Genomic DNA, 15705 nt, shown 5'->3' on the forward strand with positions numbered 1-15705 from the left:
ACATGATCCACCATAGAATCCCTGAATATCACGTACGGAGAGAGCACCACCAACGAAGTAGTAGGGCCTCGGTCGACTTCTTATCTTGTCACTGATGTGATTCAGTCTCTTCTGATCGGATGTAGGTCGGCGGGAGGGTTATATATCTGCCACACGGCTGGCGCTTCTCCTGCAGAAGTTCTCTTCCGCACTCAGAAAGTACTCAAGCCCTGAGCCACTCGTTCTTGCGGCCTTGTTTCCTTGTCCCACACAGCCGGCCTCATCATGCACGTTCTCTCACTTGGTGTTTTCGCCCTTCAGGCGGCTTCCGCTGTTCTCGGCAACCCACTCCCTCAGACTGATGACGGGGCCGCTGCTGCTGCCGAGAATGTCGATCAGCTTACGGCTCTCGCTCAGGCTGCCTACCAGAAGTCGGAAGAGATGATCCAAAGTGGAGAAATCCAGAAGCGTGGAAGCTCCTGCTCTCTTGGAAACATCAAAATCCGCAAAGAATGGTAAGCTTTGTCCTGGCCATGCTCGCCTTGTAATCTGAACTGCATTTAACATGAGTCTAGGGGTTCGTTACAAAGACAAGAAAAGCTCGACTACATCAAGGCCGTGCAATGCCTTCAGTCAAAGCCTGCCCTGACCCCTTCCGACATTGTTCCTGGTGCAAAGACTCGGTTCGATGACTTCGTTGCCACACACATTAACCAGACTTTCACCATCCACTACACCGGCACGTTTCTGTCCTGGCACAGACGTTTCACTTGGTTGTACGAGGAGGCGCTTAGAGAGGAATGTGGCTACAAGGGCACTCAACCTGTAAGTTGCCGGTACAAACCCATGATAGCCATCGGCTAATCAGCATGACAGTATTGGGACTGGGCAAAGACCGCCGTAACTGGTGTCGATAGCTCTCCCATTTTTGACGGCACCGAGACATCAATGTCTGGTAATGGGGAGTTCATCCCTGATCAGGAAGACATCATCCTTACCAACCCTGACGGTTCGGAAGCCGCTCGCCTTCCAACCGGAACTGGAGGTGGCTGCATTACATCCGGTCCTTTCAAGAATATGTCTGTAAACCTTGGCCCTTTGGCTCTCTCTCTTCCGGGCGGAGGCAGTGAAACAAACCCGGACGGATTCTTTGCCTATAACCCCCGCTGCCTGAAGCGCGACTTGACTACGGCTATCAACCGAAGGTACTCGAACGCTTCCGCAATCCTGCACAACATCCTGGTTCCTCAGAACGTAGGCAAGTTCCAAGTTGAGATGCAGGGAGATCCCGAGTCGGGTACCATGGGCATGGGCATCCACGGAGGTGGTCATTTCGTAAGTGGCTCCGTTCCCTCTGTGTTATTCATGTCACAACGCGAAGCTAACGTTCATCAGACTCTTGGTGGTGACCCTGGAAGAGACTTTTTCGTATCGCCCGGTGATCCCGCTTTCTACTTGCATCACGCGCAGATTGATCGCGTCTGGTGGATGTGGCAGATGCTTTCACCCAACGCTCGTCAGTTTGCTGATGATGCCGTCATGGGAACCAACACATTCTTGAACTCGCCTCCAAGTGCCAACACAACTCTTGACGATGTTCTCGAGTACGGATACGCTGCTGGTCCTCCTATTAAAATTCGAGACACGATGAGCACTCTTGCTGGCCCGTACTGTTATATCTACTTGTGAAGAAATCGGCTTTACTTTGATTACTACTCTCATGTAACGCAAGACACTCTGCAAGTAGAAATGAAGAGTCACCAAACGAATAGTTGTCACGTTATAGATTATACTTAAAGTACTGTTTGATAGGGAAAGACACAAAGAAACCCATAAATGTAACAAAGGCCTTCAATCGGCTCGCAAGGCAAGCATCAGTCGTAAAGCAATTCCTCATTGCTTGGGCGATAGTATTAGACAACGCATATGTAATCTTACAATGTCACGCTGTCTCTGTGCTTTCGATGCATGACATCGCTATGTCTCAACATCAGGTAAAAGGAATGAGCCAACTCTATCCGGAATTAGCATTGCCCTTTCTAGCACTTGATATAGATTGAAAATCCTAATACGTACCCGATTAATGCATAACATGCACACATGAGTGTTCCTTTGATACCCGGCATCTTCAGGTTGCTCCGCCCATCGCTCAGCAGAAGCCGTGTGGAAAGTGCGGCTGCGCCTAAGAGGGCAGCCGCTTCAAACAAGCTGAAATCAAAAGCTGCGTCTCGGTGCATGATCCAGCCTGCTAAGATAGTTATGGGCGCTGCGCAAAGCGCGATCTGTATGGCTGACCCAGCTGCAACCGCGATGGCGAGGTCTAGTTTCTCTTTCGACGCCATCGTCACGACAGTGACGTACTCTGCCACGTTCCCAATGACCGGCAGAATTATCAAGCCGATAAAAGACTCTGACAGATGGCCTTGATGGGTTATGTCATCAATGGTTCCGACGAGAAACTCGGTGGACATTGACATCAAGGCCGAGCTAATGATTAAGGTGATGACGGAAACCGCTTTTTGTCCCAAGGATCTCCGGGAGCTCTTTTCTCGATCTCGAAGAGTTGCGACTTTCGAACGACTAGTCTGGAAGATGCGCAATCTATCTGAGAAAGACCATCGATGAGCGCCGGTAGTAGTCTGAGAGATTCTATTGATGTGAGTAGGATCCGCAGTCGAATGACAAAGCGACTGACGGCTCAACGACTCTAAGCTATCGCAAGAGCTCGCGCGGCTGTCTCTTTGTTCGATCTTGTTTTCTTTTCTTCCGCGTTCTGATTCTCTATCCTCACGTGAGGACGCGGAACGTGAGGAATCATCAATGCTATCGAGCTCGACGAAGGTATCAGTATTAGCACAGCGGACTTCGTTGGTGCCATTCCATATACGCAAACGAGAGTCCTCAAGACGACGGGTCCGAGACGATGATGGAGGGTCAGGTGATACTATCGCTCTGCCATCTTCTAGGTCCGCCACATCTTGGTGTCGGATCGCAGAGATGTGTTGCTCTCTCAGTTCATGTATGAAATAAAAGATGTAAATAAACAGAACCACAAAGGATGAAGCTCTGCCCATTGTCAACATGGCTTCATTCGCGCCATCGCGTGCTTGAAACGTATGGCTGAAAGCGGCCTGGCGTTTATGAATATGGTTCTCAGACAGATGGAAGGTAGGTGTCGCTCACTCACCGGTATCAGAAGAACAAAGACGGAAACAAACAGGAGGCAGCCAAGGAGCTGAGTCTCTGAAGTATCCAAGGCCGGCTCCTGTTGCGATACTCCGCAGACACATAGAGCGGTGCCAAGAATTGGCAGTAAGTTGACAAGCATTGAACCAAGGATTGACGCTTGAACGACTTGGATCTGATTATGTTTGAGGGCGATGCTGCGGACATCAGCACCATTAAACGACTTGATGGGAGCAATAAATGGCACGCTTACATGCTGGAAAATTGTCAATTATTATCGTTTTGGTCAGCGAACTGTGGCCATATGCCAGACTAACTCACAATAAAATCAGCTCCACGAGGTTTCCCATTGTTATGTTTAGCAAAGCTCCGACCGTATCGCCCGCATCGGATGCAATCATCTCAGTAGCTCCAGTGAGCAAAGAGGACAGTGGAACCACCGCTAGGGCATTGGTGATGAATATGACCAGGGGAGCTTTATCAGACCAAAACGCCCAGACGCCGATGGGTACGAAGATGAGAAGGCAATTGAGCCACAATGAAAACATTTTCTTTCGAATTGCTTCCTTGACCTGCAGTGACTCTACAGGTTGTGGAAGAGTTCTATTTTCCAAGGGCAAAAGATCGCGTGAGATGAGACTAGCCTCAGAGCCGGCAGCTTCGGAAAAGGTCAGATGTCTGCTGCCTCCGGGCATCCGAGGGTACATGTACACCGCGTGCAAGGGCATTTTCCCAACCAAGCATAAACATGAGATGAACTATATCCGCAAGAACCACAATGAAGAAAATGTCACCATATGCTTACTTTCGGTCTCGAAATGAGGGGAGTGTGGCGACACAAGCAGACTAGCACCTGAGTGGACGGGGTGTTGTAGCGGCCTCAAGATACAACCCAGAGCGGTTGCTGCCTTTCAAAATTTCCCTCGTACATCTGAACATCATGGCCTTTCGAAAGCCAGTTATTTGTGTGTTTGTTGTGTACGAAAAGCCATCGTATGAGGGATTTTGAGATGCAGCACATGGCCCGTGAGGGGCGTGTTTGATGAGAGCGATTTTTGACGGAGGCCTCCAGCTACGTGTTCGAGCGACTACAGTCCAGCTCTGCCATATGCCTCCCCATGTGGCTTACCAGGTTCAGTCTAGTGATATTCCTAGGCTCCGCGTGTCTCAACGATCCTAGAGATTTGCTTATCCATGCGGCGATGGATCCTATTGCGGGACATTCTACAAGCTCGGGAAGATGAAGACAAGCTGGTAAATCTCCAGCGGCCGGGTCTCTCACAGTCATGTAGATAAATATCCCACAACCATTAGGATGACAATGCTCCTGCGGTTGTGATGTAGATCTACATTTCACTTCATGTTACATCATAGACTATTCCGCGTCAGCCGTTGGAGCACAAGAGAAGCTGTGCGTCGTCCTCATTTTTTCGAGAAAACCCACACCCGTACCGCACTCTTGCCCACAGGTACGTGTAGGCTTCGCAAAGTTAAGTGAAGCAGCATTTTGTATTTACAGTGCTGCAGAACAGGCCTTTTCTAATTTGGGGGGGGGGGGGGGGGATGTAAGCAACTCAGGTTACCTTTGGCAGTGGTTGCCAACCATGATGTGGTACGCCCCAAGTGTTGGACCATCAACCATTGAATGTGTCCACCATGAGATGAGAACGAAGAGAAATCTGTACAATAGAACAAACAGAGAGAAATCAGAGCCACAAAATCATTGAGTTGTCGAACACTCCACCCCGTCTGCATCGCAAATACTCTCGGAGTGTTGTGCCAAATATGTTGAATATTCCTCTACACACCCAAGGCTGAGACAGTGCCGGAGACTTTTGCCTTCCTCGGCAGTTGCGCGAATTTAGTGTTCAATGCCCTTCAGAAGCTCTTCAAGGCTCCCAGATGTGACGACGGTCACCTTCTCACATAGCTCGGGAGGGCATACTTCCTCATAAGCCTTGATGGTGGAAAGTCAGTGTCTTGGTTTCTCAATCCGCACTATTAGTCGGTGCCTACAATCGATTTTCCAGGCTTGTCGGAACAGTCTTCCTTCAATGGTACATGTCGGATCACAGAGGCGGCCAGCGTGGTAGGACCCCAGTTGAATACCGTCGGGGTCAACGGCGCATTCTCGCGAAACTGATGAAGATTATCTGAAGTTCGCGGTAAGCATCAACAGCTGGTTTTTCATGTAAACTACCAGAAGCAAATACCTTCAAAACGAGTGACAACGTCCAAAATAGGCGCGCCCCTTTGGCCGAACCCCACGCCAGTCACATCCCAGTGGGTGCCGTTCATTCGGTCAGCGATATTTGTAATTGGTTGGTCCGGGCCTTGAAACAAAATTGTGACGAATGTTTATCAGTACCTAAGTGATCAGCACTTGGTGGTACGAAAGCATTGTACTGTGAACATTGACGCCGGACCTGACAAGTGCGGCGGTGTCATTCCGGAGTTCCTTGTCAACATCAACAGGGTCATAGTGCTCCGCAATCATGTATGGATGATAGGCAGGAAGTCACCTGTGTGTTGTTAGTCGAACGCTCTAATTCTTGAGGGATCTATGCGGTTCTCACGTATAGAAGACGTTCACTTCACCGCATCCAACGTTGGAAGGGTAGGTGATGTGGGAGAGTCGGAGCGGTCCCGAAGATGCAGTCGTGCTCCCCAGAAGCACGAAGGTGAAGATGGTCTCCAAAGAGTATCTCATGTTGAATCTCGATTCTGTGAGGGTGCTAACTGTAGCTTTGACAGTTTGATGATGATAAGTTGAAGTCAGACGGTGGAGTATAGTAGTTGATGATGATCACAGCTCATCAAGCACCGATTTTAAGGATGACAGCCACGCTTTTGTAGTCAATTATCTTTACTCCATCCGTTGACTATGTTAATTCATCGTCAACTGATGGCATGCCCCTTTCTTCCAGCCGATGAGTAATCGGCACAGCTTGAATCGCGACGTCGCGAAATCATTGCACAAAAGTTGTCAGCCTTGTTAGGCAGACTTACAAGCCTGATACGTAATAAGTCGCCTGCATATCCCGGAAGAGAAGTTCAGTGTACCTTGTTCATGTCAAAGAACCTCTACCCTGGTTGATTTGCAGAGTGGCGCACCCACGTCCTAGAATTCTGTGTGACCTAAGCGCTCTGCAATATCTTTATGACGCCATGGAGCCTGATTCAGTGTCGATCCAATCAGGTGTTGTATTCAATTTTAATCAACTCATTCAAAGGATTGCAACATTTGAGCAAGTCTAGAGTCAGTAGCTAGAGTGATATGGAGCCCTGAGGGAGGACCTAAGCAAAGTCATGAGACTATCCTCAACTCGGCAGTTGATGGCTGTTCTGTCCTATCTCCAGATATTTTCACAAGGGTCTTCAAGCGATTAAACGGTTGAATGGGCCCCCTAGTCAATGAGACATCCTGCTCATATTGTCATAGGCACTTTTGAACCGTCTACAACCCCGTAGGCCGCATCCTTCGGAGGTCATTAGGCAACACTGTGGGACTTCCGAAACTTTACCGGGACCGAGTCGGGAACTTTTCATGACCGAGTGCTACATACCCCGTTGCATCGTAAAACTTCAAGGCCCTCGCTGATCGATTGAAGAGAGCTGCTACGATAGACCAAGTGGATTTGTAAGATTTTGTAAGAGTCCTCTAATGAAAAGGAAATGATCCTGCAAAATGAGACCACTACACCATTTGTAATCGATCCAGCTCCACGGAGTTCGAGAGCAAGCATGAACGTGCTGTCTTTCTTGGGATCTCTCAAGGGAAGAGAACGAAATTGACGGCCTTCACAAAGTGAGGGTATAGAGTCAACCCATAGTCTGTTCGACGAGGAAGTATTTTCTACATCTGCTCCCACATTCTGCGAACAACTACGTGCGTTCCTTCGTCATGCTTGTCCAATCTCTATTGTGGTTGATGGTCACAGCTACTAGTTACCAGCGATCTGATCGACCTACACTGAATTTCGACTTTCCATCGAACCCAAAAGTCCAAAGACTCAAGGTTCACGTCCACGAATCCTTTCTGCATGATACCTTGCAGAAAGCACGATCTTATAGACCTACACATGGCCTGTCTTCAGAATGGGATACTGAAGGGCCTCCCGCTGGGAATCTGACCGGCGTTGCGGAGTACTGGATCAACCAATACGATTGGAATAAAGTTGAGAAAAGGCTCAACGACGATTTCGATCACTATGCAACGACTGTCCTGGGCGGCGAGAGTCACCCATATCCTGTACCGCTGCACTTTATCCATCATGTCTCCGCCAACTCCAATGCTACACCACTACTCCTCCTTCACGGATGACCATCAACGAATCTAGAGTGATCAAAAGTCATCAAGCCTTTGTCAGAAAATTACGAACAGTCATTCCACATCGTCGCACTGGATAGACCTGGCTTTGGATTCATTCCGGAGCCAGAACACCCCGGGCGAGGATTGCGCGAAATGGGATCAGCCTGCGACACATTGATGCACCAGCTCAGTTACGAAAAGTATGGAATAGTCACTACGGACCTCGGATGGGTCACCGAATGTGGATGACCATGGATGTCCGTGATAGTATACTTGGTCACATGGGCGACTTTTTTATCGCTGAGCCAACCACTGAACACCGGGGTCGACTGGGGCAGAATCAGACCACCGACGAGGAAACTCTTTACATGAAATTTATCGACAAATGGTTTAGCTCCCATTGGGCACATTCCGTAGTTCATAGACAGAAACCTCTGACTGTATCCCAAGCTCTGGCTGATAGTCCGATTGGTCTGCTTGGCTGGTTCTGGGATGTCAACTACGCCACTTCCAATGGCTACCCTTACACCGAGGAAGAGCTCATCACGGATGCGATGATGATGTATATACCGGGGCCATACGCAGGTATTCGAGCTTACCTGGAATTCCAGGTTTGCCATCCCGTTTTGAGGGTGATTCTTGCAAGAGTCGTAATCATTGACACCTATACTAGGTAGTCACAATTTCCCCACACAGACGTGCCCACGGGGGTCTCTCAATGGAGTATGGGCGATGGCCCGTTCCCTGACGTTGGCAACTTTGGGTTCGCAGTAAGTTCTATCAATTGTGGAACACGTGTGTCCAGACATCAAAACTGACTTTCGACAGCCAAGAGATTGGGTCGAAAGATCCGTTAAATTGGTGTTTCTCCAGAGACATCGAGTTGGCGAGCATTTCCCAGCTGTCAGTCACCCCGATCTATGGATGGGTGACGTGCGGGCTTTCTTTTCCGCCTTACGCGAGTCGTCTTCAGTGGAAAAAGATGAGCTGTAGGACCATTGTCAGTGAGGCCGTATAAACACCACGACGAGGAGACTCGTTGATTGGCTGTGTGTAAAATTTAATGCACATGTTGAACGCGATCCAAAGAGTCTCTAATGAAACACGATCTTCGCGAATGTAGGAAGTCCTTGTTTCTATCGCATAGTCTAGACCGAAGTCTTTGGCATCATACCCTATTATTAGCCTTCAACGGTTCATCTACTCACCTGTAAAATGGTCCCGCTGCATGTCTGAAGCGCTGTTAGCGTGTCCACGTATCATGCCGCAACGCCACCGAATTGCAGCACCAGCCACTTCCCGTCTCTCCACGACTGGTGCTCAGGAGGATCCTGCAATATCCAAGACAGCTGTCATTGATCCAGACATCGAAGCAAGTTCTCCCTGGAACTGGGGTCGACAAGCGGTGTGTCAGCGGCTGAGTGCAGAACCCCGCGCGGGCAGGGATACAGACCCAATGATAGAGCTCAAGGGCAAACTAATGCCTAGCAAGCTTGTATGACATCCAGTGATCTCCGCAGTCTAACAAGTGACGTCAACCCACTTTCCATGTTCACTGCCAAGGAACACGAATAACAAGCCACCGCGTAGTCTGGGCATCAAATGCGCTCACCCATCAATTTCCCCTTTGATGTTGGGCTTCAGCTGGAGTGTTCTTGACATTCCCCTGATTGATCCACCCTCTAAACGGGCTGACCCACTCTCGCGTTGACCCATTGATATATCATCATTGTTCCTCAAGGCCTCTCGTCTTTCATCGACGAATACCGCTTTACTCTCCTCTGCATTATTCACTTTTCTGAATTCAGCATCCTTATTCAAAATGGCAGGAATCGTAGATGAGTTGACCGCCTCTGGAGGCACCGAATCAGCTGGTAGGGCACAACGGACCCATTCCCCGGCTACAATATTTGTTTGTTCGGCATGTTGTGTCTAACATCCCGTCAGGATTTCTCAACGATATCATCGAGCAGCTATGGCCAAACATCAATGTTGCCGGCTGCAGGATGGTAAAGGAGATTGTGGAGCCCATGTTCGCTACGATGCTTCCTGGCCCCCTCGCGAGCCTCAAGTTCGTCAAGCTGGACCTCGGGACTGTTCCCATGCAGGTAGCAGAAGTGGACGTCCACAAGGTTGACAACGGCGGTATCAAGCTTGACATGGACGTGATTTGGGAAGGAAAGAGCGACATCGAGCTCGATGGCAAGATGGTGCCCAAACTGGTAAGACCCTGGTACGAAGATGACCGCTTGACTCGCGCATAGCTAAAGCAGACGACGACAGGGTATCGAGCATGTTCATCTGAAAGGCAGACTTTCCATCCTGCTTGCACCTCTAACAAATATCATCCCCTTGGTATGTCACTTTTACATGACTTCTTAGATAAATGATGCTGGTATGAGTGCTGACTTGAAAATCAAGATTGGAGCTGCGCAAGTCGCCTTCATCAACCCACCAGAACTCAAACTCGACTTCACCAATGCTGCGAACATCGCAGACTGGGCCTTGGTTGATAAGGCTGTGCGCAAGGTCATTCTGGACATCATCGCCTCGATGGCTGTGCTCCCCAACCGTTACCTTGTGAAGCTTGACAGCAACAATGACTACTTTAGAACATACCTGCCTCATCTGGGCGCCCTCCGCCTTACCATTGAGAGGGCAATTTGTATCAACGGCCCAAAGAAGAGTGGCGCCAAGAGACTGTTGGCCAAGATTGTCAAGGATGTCCCCGACTGCTACGCGAAGGTGAACGTTGGTGCTGAGGAGGAATGGCGCACTTCCGTCAAGAAGAATGATCACGACCCGGAGTGGAACGAGACCCATGACTTCCTCGTCGCAGACTACGATCAGCGCATCTTCATTGATGTCCAGGACGATGATCTTGGCGGCGATGACGATATTGGTATCGCGACTACTACGGTCAAGGACATTCTGCTCAATGGCGGCTCCCAAGAGTTGGCTCTTACCCACAAAGACGAGCCTACTGATGCCAAGATCGTCGTTCACGCAAAATTCTATAACTTTGTCGACAACGCCGAAGTCATCACATCTACTCAAAGTGAGAACGAGCATCAAATCGTCGGTCTCGCAACGGTCCTCATCGCCAGCGCCCTCGGATTACAAGGCCAGCGCGACGAGCTTAACCCCAGTATCAAGGTAACATGGGGCACAAGGGAGTTCCGCACTGCGGCCAAGACCTACAGCCCGGGAACAGATATTTTCAACCCATCTTTCGACCAGGCGTTCAGGATCCCTGTGACGGCGGATTTGCTGGCCAACCCCGCCAACTTCAAGATCTCTCTGCTCAACAAGGCTGACGAGACTGGCGCTGTTGAGATTCCTTTCCAGGATGTTCTTCAGGCGCCTGGCTTGATCAAGGAGGAGAGTTTCGACGTCGGATCTGGCGCGACTGTGAGAGCCAGTATCTCTCTTCGCGGCTTGCAGGTTGCGCACTAATTAGCTCATGATTTGACGAACATGTTCATGTATAACTACACGATAATACACGATTGAATGATATTAATCAAGACGAGACGTATCTTATGATGAGAGAAGATCGATTTACGTAAGATTAAGTGCCTGTAGCTCTATGGTTCCCTGCAGGAGCTCGCCATCCATCATGCCATGAACGTACGCCTCGCCAACAATTTGGGAATCTCTTGTACAAGTCCGTGAACGGGTCGAAGTGATGAACGGTGCGTCTGCGCCAATAATTATCCACACATCATCGCCTACTGATGCTGACATTGGCGCAAGTCCGAGGTATCCTCCGTCGGTTACGAAAGGGCATCTCCCAACGAGTTTGGCAAGGGCAACACTCATGTACTTCATGCCCTCGGAAAGCTTTCCTTGTCTCAAAGCTTGGTATGACGTGAACATTTTACCAGATGCCCTTTCCGTCTCCCAGTTGAATGCAAACTCTCGATCAGCGATGGGAGTTCTCCACAACGCCTCTCTCAGTGCTTCATCGGTTTTGTAGACTGTATTAGTCCCTGCCAGTGTGGAACTAAGATCGTCGAGCCATCTGATAAACAACGACTGTTGAAGACTATCTGCCTCACCGTCCAACCCATTCAATCTTACGAAAGACGCTCCTTGTTTGGCGATCTTGCCGACTTTCATAGCCTTCAACGATAGCGAGTACGTATTGAATGGATTCTTATCCGAGAATGCCGCTGATAGAGACTGTGAGAGTGATCCGGAGGCCGTGTATGCTCTTTCTCTACTTGGGCCACGGACCATAAAGATGGATGGGACGTGTAGCGGCTGCGCCAGGAATTTCGAGGACCAGTCGGGTGCCCATGACGGTTTGCCTAGATTCATACCCGCGGAATAGCTGTGTACCCCCCCCAGCCCTGCAAATGATAGGATTCTCGGGCCGTAGTAGATCAGACAGGCTTTGGCTACCTCTGTCCGAATCGTTTGCCAATCCTTGTTGTACTGGACTGGAATGAACGGGCTCAAATCCGGGCTAATCAGGCCTAACAGCGAGAAGACATAGTCTCGTTGATCGGAGGCCTGGAGTTGAGCCTTATTTGCCATTCTTGAGAGTAGAGAGAAAAGGGCGAAGAGTGAAGAGTTTGGACGAGTGAAGGCCACTGGAGTAACCCTATCGAGAGCCGCCGTAAGAAAAGCCACCAGCGTGGAGCTGTCTCGCCTCCCCGTGCCTGCGCCGACAATGTTCAAATAGTCGCGCACACCACAGAGCACCCAAAATCCGTTATAGAATGCATCCCAAGAGGTCCAAGTATCACCGCAACAGACCACACAGTCTTTTGACAGCACGCGTTCCTGAATCACCCAGACGCGCTGGAACCACGCTCGCTCGAATAAAGAACCGATAGCGTTCAATCTTGCTGACTTGTTGTGACAAAGCTCTCCGATTATCCCTCTGAGCACGGCCTGGACTCTATCGACAGTCGGGTTGACGGCGATTTCAGTAAATGGGAATTCGGACCATGACATGACAGCAAAAGCCCCCGAGTCTACCAACTTGTTTAATCCGAAAAGAGTGTTCATTGCCAGATCACTGTCCAAGCTTGTCAGGCCGAGCCAAACAAAGGTTTTGGTAGCGTAGCGGTAGATTTCTCTCATATAAGACACCTGTTGAGCTCTCTCTGCTTCGTTTTGCTGGTCGATACACAAGGCATCGATCCAAAAGGTTGATCCGAGGTTCTCGCCAATTCGTCGAGAAGCCAATTGCCTCAGAGCTGCTTCTAAGTTTGTGGTAACTTGAACCCACTGGTCCCCCACTAGGATGTCCTTCGTGATCTCGGCATCTCCCCATGCGTATGAAACCGCCACGTATGATTGCCTCTCGTTGAGGCTGGCGTGCTTCAGACGACAGCGAACGGGTAAGTCCGCCGTAGACCCCGGATCTTCTGTCTCCAGAGGTGCTATTTCGATGAGGCGAACTTCTTTCTTTTCTGGATCTAGCGATTGATATAGGAAGGACCGCAAGCTGCTAGTCATCTGATGTTCGGTCATTGGCCGCGATGAAAGGCAATAGCGAGATAGGTGACGTGTCGTTGAGTGAGGTACTCCGGCGTATAGTCCTCGACTGCCTTCTGATTACACTTACTTTCTCCAATTGTGACTTGAAAGGGGGCGATACTCATAATGGTCGCTTTTCTGTGGCTCTTCAACAGATTGGGTCTGCTCGTTGCAGTAGTAAGATTTCTAGCGCTTTGCTGTGCCCCTCTCTCACAAGGCAACTCTGCTGACATGTTGCGGTTGATCCTGTTGGTCCAACCAATCATGGAATGCTGCGATAACCAATCGTCTTGTCGTGTGGGTATGATTGGTTGTGTTCTCCAAGTAGTGCGTTGGCCACTTCACTCTCCGTATTCCGCACCTTCGAGATACGATACCTCCTATTTCTTGAGTTAACTCTGGTGTACAGACACGAAAGGATAATTTTCACCTCAGTGAAGCATCATAGTACTTTTATCAGAACAGAATGGAAACACTCTTCTAGTTATTTGAGACCTATTTCCGGTTACAGAGTGCCACGAAACTCGTAATATTGGTTCTCATTTACGATTATGTCGACGGAATAATTAGTGAGTTCAAATCTAGAGATACTGGAAGCAGTTGTCAGAGATTGAGATGTAGAGAACGTTCGAGGAGCCTTTTTCAGATTTCGTCACAGCAGAGTGTTTGGTCATGTCCTGAAATAGCGTATGCCAATCGTTGCGTAGATGCATGTACGATCTTCCGTTGCGAATCCAATACCTCCGGAGACGGGCCTTGGCCTCTCAGGGCCCACCTCGATAGGTGTAGCCTTGGTAGAGAAGCTGGAGGATCGATTGAAGACATCGTCGATCAAGTCTTTCGCCTCGTCAAATTAAAAAAGCTCAGTCGAGGATAGCTCTTGCTGGACACTGAATCTGAAATCTTTTGGCTTGACTTCCCCAAGCTAGGCGGGTTACGCGAATGAATCTATTGTACTTCAGGGGCTGACTGTATCTCATTGAGAAAGACATACATCTACATGTACAGCAAAAGTGGGCAGTGAGAAGTATATTCTGTCACGCCAAGATCTCAAGGTGTTTCTAGCCGACAGGAAGGTAAAGTTTGTAAAGGTTAATAACAACGATCCCAGGAGTCAGCGGCAAAAAAAACTCAAAAGAAAGCACATGAGAGGGGCTCGAACCAGAGACCCTACTCAATAAGGTAGAGGATGTAAAAAAGTTGTCATGACACCGCATGTACCCATTAGGCTACAGAGGCACCCGACTCGTCACCACACGATATGAGCCACGGACATAGCTGTCTCTATATCTGCTGAGCGCTATGGATAGTAGCTTAAACGAGGGCTTCAATAAGGGGAATTCAAATTCGAGCACGGGTGTTTCTGTTCCTGGCTTTTGACGTTCTCCAGCCAAAAGATATTGCTCTCAACCTTGAAGTCATCCCCTGTCTTATTGATTTCCCATCACGTTGCCCTCTATGTTCTCGCCCTCCATCCAGTGTTATACCGAGACACTTCGCGTGAACAGTTTCTCATGGCCTCGTGCAATTTAGCCCCGCGTTGTCTCGTCCAAGCGGTCCGGTGCTCTAGTGCCGGTCTTTCCATTGCTATATGATACCGCTTGACCGAGCCTCCCCCGTCCTTCTCTGAACTCGCTGCTGTCCTGTTTCCGTTCTCGAACCCTATGCTCCTGCTCTTTGCTTCCCGGCGGCTACTTCGACCATGTCCCCCACCTGCCAGTCTCGGGCCATCCTCCTTCTCGTTCCAACATCGCCACCACACCACACCCTCACCATCCTTCCCCGTCTATCTCTTTCCTTCCGCATGCCTCATCCTTACTTTCCCATCTCTTTCCCAACTGTTCTAGCCCTTCCCACACTTCCCCCGCCGCCTCTCGCATCAATCAGTTTCCTTCTCGCCGTCGTCGAAGACACCGTACGTGGCCTAGTTGGTGCATGGCACTCGCTCGTCACCACACGATGTCGAGAGATCCCGGTTTCGAGCCCCGGCCAAGCTCACCTCAGAGTGGTTTGCGGATTACGTCTTCCCTTGGGTCCACTCAGGCACCTGTATTCGAGCGGCAAACACGTTCGTTCTAACGCCAGTCCCAAGTCTCTCAATACAGCTGATGGTCTGGTCCAGTTTGCATCGGGGTTCAAGGCTTGTATCGCCAAAGGCTCTCGCACGATCGACGCGGCGGCGAGAGAGCCTGTCAAGCCGCAAGAGGTAAATATTGAACTAGGATCACTTTGTAGATTTGACTCCAGTCAGGTTAGCGTGCATGAAGGCAGAACAACGTCTGATTGGTCATATCCTCCAGAAGTATGACATTTTGCAATTGCTTGGCTCATGGGTGAGAAAGTCTGCTCTGGCATTAGGTCCCCCGGGAACGAGAGGTTCATAGACCATCGACGAATTCGAGAATGAGCCTCAGACTAAGTTTGGAAGGTTATCAAGTGTTTTATGAGAGCATGAAAAGTGTTTGTATACATGAAAGTCAGACTTTTGTGTCGGTAATAGAACTATTGGATTTGTTCAGGTCATGTTACTATGTTTGATCATAATCATGAATCTTTCCACATATATAATCACTACCTACTGTGCATTCACTGATACTGTGTATTAATACCGTGTAAACGATATCGAGAACCGCCCGAGCAGCCAGCAAAGGCAGAATACAAAAACAAATACTCAATACTGCTTTCATTCCAAACAGAGGGAAAAGAAGATTTTTTCCTCAAGAAGGGAGGGTCCC

The 15705-nt window shown here is 49.4% G+C and overlaps 5 protein-coding genes across 5 annotated transcripts; 2 read left to right on the plus strand and 3 right to left on the minus strand.

The window, feature by feature from the left end:
- Nucleotides 1-264: 264 nt before the first annotated feature.
- On the plus strand, nt 265-1668 carry CABS01_11231 (uncharacterized protein; the record flags this gene model as incomplete). The annotated part of the gene is made up of 4 exons (XM_060544586.1): nt 265-494; nt 555-804; nt 856-1314; nt 1375-1668. 4 exons carry the CDS (start codon nt 265-267, stop codon nt 1666-1668), a joined length of 1233 nt encoding a protein of 410 aa, XP_060397834.1.
- A 288-nt stretch (nt 1669-1956) lies between these two features.
- Nucleotides 1957-3893, minus strand: CABS01_11232 (vacuolar calcium ion transporter; the record flags this gene model as incomplete). Its single annotated transcript, XM_060544587.1, has 4 exons — nt 1957-1993; nt 2056-3110; nt 3167-3365; nt 3487-3893. The coding sequence occupies 4 exons, from the start codon at nt 3891-3893 to the stop codon at nt 1957-1959; spliced, it is 1698 nt and encodes a 565-aa protein (XP_060397835.1).
- Nucleotides 3894-5026: 1133 nt separating this feature from the next.
- On the minus strand, nt 5027-5662 carry CABS01_11233 (uncharacterized protein; the record flags this gene model as incomplete). The annotated part of the gene is made up of 4 exons (XM_060544588.1): nt 5027-5122; nt 5182-5318; nt 5379-5498; nt 5572-5662. 4 exons carry the CDS (start codon nt 5660-5662, stop codon nt 5027-5029), a joined length of 444 nt encoding a protein of 147 aa, XP_060397836.1.
- Nucleotides 5663-9299: 3637 nt separating this feature from the next.
- On the plus strand, nt 9300-10933 carry CABS01_11234 (C2 domain-containing protein; the record flags this gene model as incomplete). The annotated part of the gene is made up of 4 exons (XM_060544589.1): nt 9300-9351; nt 9425-9699; nt 9761-9832; nt 9899-10933. 4 exons carry the CDS (start codon nt 9300-9302, stop codon nt 10931-10933), a joined length of 1434 nt encoding a protein of 477 aa, XP_060397837.1.
- Nucleotides 10934-11038: 105 nt separating this feature from the next.
- On the minus strand, nt 11039-12964 carry CABS01_11235 (uncharacterized protein; the record flags this gene model as incomplete). The annotated part of the gene is made up of 1 exon (XM_060544590.1): nt 11039-12964. The coding sequence occupies one exon, from the start codon at nt 12962-12964 to the stop codon at nt 11039-11041; it is 1926 nt and encodes a 641-aa protein (XP_060397838.1).
- Nucleotides 12965-15705: the final 2741 nt, after the last annotated feature.

Source organism: Colletotrichum abscissum (assembly GCF_030869225.1).
Source record: "Colletotrichum abscissum strain IMI 504890 chromosome Unknown Scaffold_30.1, whole genome shotgun sequence".
In the NCBI taxonomy this organism is placed as follows: domain Eukaryota; kingdom Fungi; phylum Ascomycota; class Sordariomycetes; order Glomerellales; family Glomerellaceae; genus Colletotrichum; species Colletotrichum abscissum.